Source organism: Hydra vulgaris, chromosome 01 (assembly GCF_038396675.1).
Source record: "Hydra vulgaris chromosome 01, alternate assembly HydraT2T_AEP".
In the NCBI taxonomy this organism is placed as follows: Eukaryota; Metazoa; Cnidaria; class Hydrozoa; order Anthoathecata; family Hydridae; genus Hydra; species Hydra vulgaris.
Window position 1 is genome coordinate 10,682,501 of NC_088920.1, and position 10,000 is coordinate 10,692,500.

Here is a 10,000-nt window from a genome sequence, read left to right on the forward strand (position 1 = left end):
CAAAGGAATTGCACCATTTTCGAAAATGCCATTATAAAACTTTTCAATGTTATTATTAACGTGGTATTGAAAACAAACTAAATTCAGATCACCCAATAAGTAGATAAATTTATTTTCGCGGTTACTTTTTTTAATAACGTCATTACATAAAAACGAATTAAAATTTTTAATTTTACCTGAAGGTGGGCGATAACAACAACTAAGAATTTTATTTTTTAGTTTATTGGTTAAAATTTCAATCGTTAAAACCTCTTTATCAGCATTTTCGATGCTCATGTCATGCCGGGTAAAAAATTGTAAGTTATTTTTAACGTAAATATGAACGCCTCCGTCACGCTTATTTGTTTTTCGTGCCAATGAAATTACATTAAAACCCGGCAGTTTAAAATTGGTTAAAGAATTTAAGTCATTCAAACTGCACCATGTTTCTGTTAAGCAGATTAAATTAAAAAGATTTCAGTTTCTTAAATAAAATTACTAAAGATTTCAAAATTTTTTTTTAAACTTCGAATATTAATGTGAATTGTGTTAATATTATTTTGATCAAGAAATCCTTTATATTCATTGGTATAAAAGTAGTTGCATTTATTTTGCAAAGCATCAGAATCAGTAAAATAATTAAGATCAGGATCAGATTCCTCGTCTAATAAGAAATCATTAGTTCAAAAAAAATTATAAAAACTAGACTCAAAATTTAAGGTGTAAGACCCCTCAAAAATCATAAAAAAATCAAAAAAAATATTTTGTGTAATTTGGACACGAAATTTATCGCTGAACTCGAATTTGAAAACCATTTTTCAAAGTAAGATTTAGTTCATGAGATATAAATCAATTCCTTCGACTGGGTAAATTTGATCTGCCTAGCAACACGCATAGCAACGGGTATATAATCAGAATTGCAAGCTGTTTTTTTTGTTGTTGTTATTCAATAAACTTTTTTAACAATGGGTAAATCATGTAGAGTCAAACAAAGTACTCAAAGTAAAAAATCCAGAAAATTTCATGGAAATAGATACACTAAAACTTTGCCAATCGATTCAACTTTATCAGTTACTCCTGTTATTAGTTATGAAAATGATCATATTTCTTGTAACACTTCATCAAACTTATCTATATCCTCAAAAAAAATTGAGAAAATTGAGACAACTCAGCATAATAAAAATAAAACTGTTGGTTATCGAATTGTTGATATTGAAATTTTTTCTGGTGTTATCAATCAACTATGTTGCAAAAAATGTTTACAATCAAAATTAAATCTTTCAGAATGTTTTCCAAAAAAAAAAGGATTCAGCTCAATGTTAAATATTTGCTGCTCTAACTGCAATGAAAAAATTGAATTTTATACTTCAAAGACATGTTCTGGGAAAAAAACTTTTGATGTAAATAATAGAATAGTTTATTCAATGCGTGCATGTGGTCAAGGTTTTTCAGGATTAGAAAAATTTACATCTTTAATGAACATTTCTAAACCTATGACTAAAAATAATTATAACAAAATAATTAAATCTGTCTCTGATTGTGCTAAAATTGTCGCAAAAGAAACAATGATTGATGCTGTGAAAGAAATTTGTCAATTTTCTTCAAATATTGTTGACACTGCAGTATCAGTTGATGGTAGCTGGCAACGTCGTGGGTTTTCTTCATTAAATGGAGTTGTTACAGCAATATCAATGGACACAGGTAAAATTCTTGATTGTGAGCCAATGAGTTGATCATGCAAAGCATGTAGTCTAAAATTAAAACTTAAAGAAAGTAATCCTCGTGCATTTGAAGTTTGGAAGTCATCGCATGTATGTAAATTAAATTATCGTGGCTCTGCTCCTGGCATGGAAGTAATTGGTGCACAAAGAATATTTAGTCGTTCTATTTCACAAAATAAACTAAGGTATGTTAACTATTATGGTGATGGCGATTGTAAAAGCTATTCTTATGTTAAGGATACTTATCCTGGTATAACAGTGTGTAAGCTGGAGTGTGTTGGACATGTACAGAAACGAGTCGGTAGTAAATTAAGAGCTTTGAAAAAAAACGTTAAAGGAATTGGAGGCAAAGGCAAATTAACGAATACTATAATTGACCGCCTACAAAACTACTATGGAATTGCTGTTAGGCAAAATGCCAATGATTTAGAAAGTATGAAAAAAGCCATACTTGCAACATTGTTCCATGTTGCATCATCAGCTGAAAATAATTGGCATACTTATTGCCCTGATGGTATACATAGTTGGTGTCATTATAAACAGGACAAAGCTAATTCAACATCTACTTACAAGCCAGGTGCTGGTCTTCCAATCTCAGTCATCAGTCATCTAAAGCCTGTATATATCGATCTATCTGAAGAAGAACTCTTAAAAAAATGCCTTCATGGTAAGACGCAAAACCAGAATGAAAGTTTTAATGGGATGATATGGCAGCGCATACCTAAAACAAAATATGTATCGTTAACGCAGTTGGAGTTAGGTGTATATGATGCTGTTTCAAATTTTAATATTGGAAGAAAAGCAAGTATACTTTTATTTGAAAAACTGAATATGATTCCTGGTATATATACTCTTCAAGGCTGTTCAACCATGAACAAAAACCGTTTAATTTTCGCAGAGTATCAAAATCGTTTAACATCTAAAAAGCGACGACAAGTTATTCGTGGATGCAAAAAAAAAAAAGATGACTCAGAGAATGATCAAGAAGGTTGTCTATATGATCCTGGTTCTTGTTCTTATAAATAACAGATTTTAAATTGAGTATTTGACATTTTTATTTGGTAAAATTGTTAATGTAATATTCAAATGCTTTTTTCTCAAATTGTCAATTTTTAACCTCCCGGCCATCCTATCTCATTAACCGTATGCCAGATTTGCATGAAATTTTCACCAAATGTTTATTGCATCTAGTTATACAATTGGAACTAAAAGTTTTACAATACTGTTAGGAGTTTTTGATTTATAGAAGATTTAGTTCACAAAAGTGCATTTTTTTAAATACGCCATTTTGAAAAACTCAGTATAGCCTAAATACTTGGTTTTTTAGAAAAATTTTAGTTCAGTTTGTAGATTACTATGTTTTTAATCATATGTCAAAAAATCATATCCTATATGCTTTCGGTTACTGAGATAGAATGGCCGGGGTGGCCTTAATATTTTTGGATGTCAGCCATTTTACTTGGTAACCATGGCAACTAATAAATTTATTTTGCATCATTTAAAATCCTGTTATATAGTTGTTTCTCAGGATATATTTGGTTTTTTGTTAAAAAGATTTTTTTAATACAAAATTTTTTGAGGGGTCTTATACCTTAAGATTTTATTATAAGCCATTTAAATTTTACTTTTTCATATTCAAGATGAGATCAAAGAATTTCTTTTATAAATCCCGTAGTTTATTAAATACAACTTTAGCGTACTTACCTTTTACCCTTAAATCTTTTGCCTCATTCAGGAGTTTTTTCCGCAATTCCAGCGTATAATCACTATAATCTTCATTTATGTAAACCTTTTGAGTCCATAAATTTATCGTCGTATATTTTCTTAATATCGTGGCTTTGTCTTTGTAGTCAAGAAATTTTATTACGATAGATCTATTTTTTTTAAATTGTTTTCAGGTAATTTTTTGCCAACTCGATGCGCCATTTCAACTTCAAAGTTTTAGGGTAGTTGAAGTTTATTATTTAAAAACTCCCTCACTTTATTTTCACTGTTTTCCAACTTTCGTTTTCAATTTCTTTAATCCTGCAGAATCTTAATTTGTTGCGTTGACTTCTGTCTTCAAGTTCCGCCAATTTGTTAATCATTTTAGTATTTGCATATTTATTTATGAATGATGTTTTTGATGTTTGATGATCAGCAACTTTTTTATCAATATTATTACTCACAAATTCAACAGCTTTTTTAAATTCGCGTAATTCCTTTTTTAGTTCCTTGTTCTCGTGAATCACTGAGTTTAATTTGTTTTGAAGTTTTTCAATTCTATCATTAAGCACCTTCATAATAGTATTTTCATGAGTTTCCAAAATATCTTTTAACTGTGCAGATGTAATATTTTTAGTAGCCATTTTTAATTTTCTAATTTTTATTTTTGATAACCAGTAAGTATAAAAAACACGTCCGCTAGTGGTGAATGCTAATAGCTTTTTTTTGATTAATATTTTAGTACCGTCGGATCGGTTTGGGCGCCCAAAAACTATTTTAAATTTTTAATTTTTCTTTAGGTTTATTAGGAAAATAGAAAAAAGCAACTTTAGTTTTTAATGCAGTAGTTTATAAATAACTTTAAGTTTGTTTTAGCTACCTCATTTTTTCTTCCGGACAATAAAATGAAGTGAAAAGAAAATGTAAAAACTTTTTTACATAACTACGTGACATAATTGGCCTTCGGTTACTTTTTGAATAAATGAACTTTTGATCTTTAGCTTGCTATTTCAATTTACGCGGGGAAAACGAAAAAACGAAGCGTAAACTTTTTCAGAAATTTTTGTGTCTTTTCAATAATATTTTTCATTTTTAAAATAATAAAAATAAAGATTTCAGTAACTTAGTAAAAGTTGTATTAAAATCTGTTTAAAGTAACCCATATTAAATGCAACTTATTTATTAAACGTAATCTTTTTAAATTATAACTATTATTTAAAAAAAAAAAAAAAAAATTAAATATATGTTTTTTAAAATATAATATGCTTTTAAATCGAAAAAATCTAACATTTTTTAAACTGTGTTTACTGTACTCTTCTTAAAGTATCTTTAATTTAAAAGACAACTTAAAATCACTTAACCTTTAGTAAAAGTTAAATGATTAGGTTTGCTAATACTTAGATCAAAATTTTAAAATTAAAGTAATAGTAAATAAAGTTTAATAAATGCTTATTTGAATAGTTTGTTAATTACGTTTCTTAAATGCTTATCGAATTTCTTTATTAAATGCTTTTGTTTTTAATTCAAATACAAGACGTTAAACTATTTTGTTAATTTTACAAATATTACGCGATTTAATATATGTAAATATATTATGTAATGTAAATACTGATTAAAAATTAGTTAAAGTATTTAAATATTTAAATGCTAATTATATAAAATTACTAATTAAGTATTTAAAACATTAATAACTACAAAAATTAAATTTACTAACATTTAGTTAATGTATATTTAAAATAATTTAAAAAATTTTCTAAATTTATTTACTGATAGCGTGGTATTTGCAACAAAAGTGTTAATTATTAGCGTGATATTTGAAACAAAAGCGTTTATTAAGTCTTAAATAAAATAGCTTTTTTATTAAATCTAAAGTTACATCATCCACCATAAATTCATGTATTCAAAAAAATGCCTTTTTATCAAGTCCTTGTTATAAGATAAAACTAAACAAAATAAACATAAATGATTATTAACACTAGAAGCCCCAAGTTTTTTATATACCCAGAAACCCCAAAGTGGATCAATTGATCCAACTTAATATTTATATGCATTTAGACTTATTTTCTTGTTAAAGTGTATGAAACTAACAGTTAAAACTGTTAATTTTGATGTAAATTATATAAAATATATAAATTTCTTTCACCGTACATATATATACATAAGATTTATGCCCAAATTACGGCGCATTTTACTCTAAGTAGAATTTTTGTAGCATGGTTTGCCTAAATCTGGATTACCAGCATATTTATACAGATAATTTAAACCAAACAAAAAAAATGAAAATGTTAGTGAATAAAAGAAGATATTGTTTCCACATATTTGGTATAAATATGCTGCCACCACAAGTACACTAGTATTACTGATTTACTGTATGAAACTCACTACTAAACTGACTTGTGGTAAAGTATAATAATAGATATTTGTATTATAATGAAACGCTCAAGCTCAGCAAACGCTGAAGGTGCTTCATCATCAAAAACTTCTGTTGCAGCACATCCTCTTTCAATTGACCAATCAGTTACACATCAACGCCCAAAACGTGTGTCGGCGCAACAGTGTTTGTTCATATTACAAGATCTCTCGGAAATTGACAGTGGTGATGAATCAGATTCAACAAAAAAAAGTGACGAAGCAGATGTTGTTGAAGATAATCTTTCTGATGACGATGAAAGTAATACTTTTATTTACAATTCAGAAAGTAGTAGCGATGAAAACGAAGATGAAAATTCATGCGGTGGGAGTAATGATTTAACTGTTAAAACTCGTAGAGATGATGTAAAATGGACTGTTGTGTCAAAAGTTGAGGTAACTGGAAGATTTCAAACTCAGAATGTGTTTACTGCCAAAAGCGGAACAACTTCTTATTGTCGTAATGTTTTGACTCCTATTGATGCATTTAGACTAATTATGGATGAAGGGTTTACACGCTTTATCAAAAAATGTACTGTTTTATCTGCCAATTTATCAAATGAAGGATGGAATATAAGCGAAAAACATTAGATTTGATATACGTTCAAAACGTAGAGAGCTTATCCAAAGTGATAAATTTGCTCTTATGTCATGGGTGCTGACAAGATTTGTAGAAAACAGTCAAAAATGTTATATACCTGAGGAATCTTTAACAATTGATGAACAGTTGTTCCCAACTAAAGCTCGGTGTCGCTTTACACAGTATATGCCTAATAAACCGGACAAGTTTGGAATCAAATTCTGGATTTTAGCTGATCTAAAGACTAAATATTGTCTCAGTATTAAACCGTATCTAGGTAAAGATGAAAGCCGTGTAGAAAATTTGGGTACTCATGTGGTCATGTCACTAATGGAACCTTATTTAGGCCACGGGTATAATGTTACTACAGATAACTTTTTTACAAGTGTTGATCTTGCAACAAAACTTTTGCAAAAGAAAACGTCAATTGTTGGAACAGTTAAACATAGTAGAAAAGAAATTCCAGCATTTGATCCACTTCCACTTTACGATTCGAGTTTCTACATAAATGGACCGTTGAACTTGATTGTCTATCAAGCAAAGAAGAAGAAAACTGTAATTTTATTATCAACACTTCATAGAGGGGCGACTAAGCAAAGTGATGGGAAGAAGAAACCTGAGGGAATACTTTATTACAATGCAAATAAATGTGGAGTTGATATGTTAGATTCAATGTGTCGACAAATGTCAACAAAATCTGGGTGCCGACGTTGGCCGCTAGCTGTTTTCTTCAATATTTTGGATTTGACTGGTGTAAATGCGTGGATCATTTTTAAAAAAGTTACACAACAAAAAATTTCGAGACGAAAGTTTCTTTACACTTTATCTGAACAGTTAAGAGAAGCTAATATTACTCACCGAAAATCCCTAGTTGCTGCCAACAGTAATACCACAACAGCTACCAACAGTATATCAACTCGTTTGAGATGTCAGATAAAAACAAACTGCAAACGTAATCTGACATCAACAGTATGTGAAAGTTGTAAGAAACCTGTTTGTGGAAAGTGCATGTCAAATATATGCAAATATTGCAAATAACATTATTTATTTGACTAAAATTGTTATGTATATGCACGTTTTCTATAAGGTGGATCAATTGATCCAGCTTAGGGTTATTAGGTATAAATATTTATAGCCGCATCTCTGAATGTGTTTTTGATGTAGTTTTTTCGCTTTTTAGTAAATAATATCAAAATAATAAAAGTCATAAAATATCATTTTGTCAACATTAAAACTTTAGCTTCAGCAAAGTGTCAAAGTCGTGTTTGGATCAATTGATCCACCTTGGGGCTTCTAGTGTTAAAAAAATGATTATTAAAAATTATTGTTGCAGCACCCGTTTGACAAGGCGAGAAGGAGGAAAATGAGGAGATGGAGGAGGCTGGATCAAAACATTAACCTCCCCCCCTCCCAATGTTGCCAATAAAAAAACGGTATCCCCAAATATACTCTGGGTTCTTCACTGACATGATATATATGACAATGATATTGTTTTTTTTAAAACATATAGTCAATGTCAAATAAAAGTTTTTCTAGTCAAGGTTTGTGTTGTTTAACTAACAAAATCTGATAAACTCGCTGGTCCATAATTCCACTCACTTTTTATAATTTTCTGACTTCATGTGGGCTAAATGAACTCCAAACATTAAAGCAAGTTTAAGGGTATGAAAATTTCTTTTCTTTCATTTTTTAATGAGATTACTATAGAAAAACAGGGTTAAGTTTTTTGTTTTTTGACTAAAAAGGGAAGGGAAGAGAAGGGGGTAGGAAGTGCATTTTCAAGTGATACAACAAGCCAAATTATTTGACCGTTCCAATTATTTTCATCAGCCATTCAGTTTTTTCCACCAAAAATAAACATGTTTTGTATGCTTTTGCTTGCCGAATGAAATAATATCATCATAGAAATAACTGAATATCTCAAATCCCAGGTAAGATCAGGTTTAAGATCATTAAAATTACCATGCCTTTTGGTAACATGTAACCAAAGTTTTGTTTCATGTTCCAATTTTTGGGAGGACTTGTAATTCTGGGCAAAAGTTCAAAGTAATAAACTTTGACTTAAAATTTCCCTGTCTAGTGGCTCTTGGTAGAGTAAAGGCTAGAAATGGTATCTTGATAAAAATATTTATTAAATAAACTAGTATTTTTTATTATAATAATAAAAAAAGTTTTTAAACTGAAAAACAAAAATGATGCAGCTTTAAAATAAAGAAGAAAAAAATAAAACAAGATATACCGGATTTTGAATTACTGAAAAAGTGACCTATGGCCAAACCCAAGATTAAAACAACGAACATAAGGATTCCTGTTTTTGGATGTCGAAATTCTAAATAAGAAAATAATTTCAAAAAACAATTGTATTATTGCAATGTATATATTTAAGCTACCTCGTGTTTTCTTCATGACAATGAAATGAATTAAAAAAAATTGTTTTTTTCTATATCTAGGTGATGTAATTGTCATTTATTTTAATAGAAAAACCGCTTTTGTTAATGAATGAAAAAAAGTAAATATTTTAGTCGTATTAACTATGGCGCAAATTCAATTTTTGAATAAATGCAAATTAGATCTTTAGCTTGCTATTTTAGTTTACGTGAGAAAAGCAAAAGCACAAAACGTAAAATTTTTCAGAAATTTTGTTTATTATTCACGCTTTCCAAGTTTTGTTTCTTTTTGACTTTTTAAAATAAAAGAAATGACGATTACAGTAACTTAATAAAAATTTTATTAAGATCTGCTTAAAATAACCCATAGTAAATGTAAATTGTTATTCAACGTAACTTTTTAAATTATACTTAATGCTTAAAAAAATGTAAATTTTTTAAAATATAGGTTTTTTAACTGAAAAAACAATAACCTTTTAATAATAATTAACTCTAACTTAACTATCTTTAAAAATAAATAACCTTTGGTTAAAACTAAATCGACAGATTTGCTAATATTTAAATCAATACTTTAAATTAAAAATTGTAGTAAATACGTTTTGCAAACGCTCATGACTTTTGTTTAAAAAGTTACTCTAATACAAGAAATAAAAAAATTTTGTTAATTTTACAAATATTACGGGATTCATTACACGTAAATATATTATGTAATTTAAATATTAATGACAAATTGTTTAAAGTATTTAAACACATATTTACTAATTATTTAAAACATTATTAACTATATTATATGCGTCTAAATAAGCGATATCAAATTTAAATTGCGTAATAGAATTATATATATTCTTCAAAGAAAATATATATATATATATATATATATATATATATATATATATATATATATATATATATATATATATATATTTATATATATATATATATATGTATATATATTTATAAATAAATATATTTATATATATATATATATATATATATATATATATATATATATATATATATATATATATATACATATATAAATATATAAATATATATATACAGTATTGGACAAAACTTTTGCAACCAACATCGAACAATGCTAAAAAATGTTGCTAATTTTACATGTCTTAAAAACGAAACGAACTATACTACCATAGCAAACAGTTCAGGAGTCTGGAGTCATAGCATGCCATGACATGAGCAATCAGCTGACAGGTGAC

The 10,000-nt window shown here is 28.0% G+C and overlaps 1 protein-coding gene across 1 annotated transcript in view; it reads right to left on the reverse strand.

Annotated features, from left to right (window-relative positions):
• The window catches only part of LOC136075100 (uncharacterized), a 140,211-nt gene that overhangs the window by 75,498 nt on the left and 54,713 nt on the right, over window positions 1-10,000 (reverse strand). Inside the window, exon 3 of the mRNA XM_065787365.1 lies at window positions 8,633-8,722. Coding sequence (XP_065643437.1) covers window positions 8,633-8,722 — 90 coding nt within the window. The remainder of the gene's footprint in view (window positions 1-8,632; window positions 8,723-10,000) is intronic.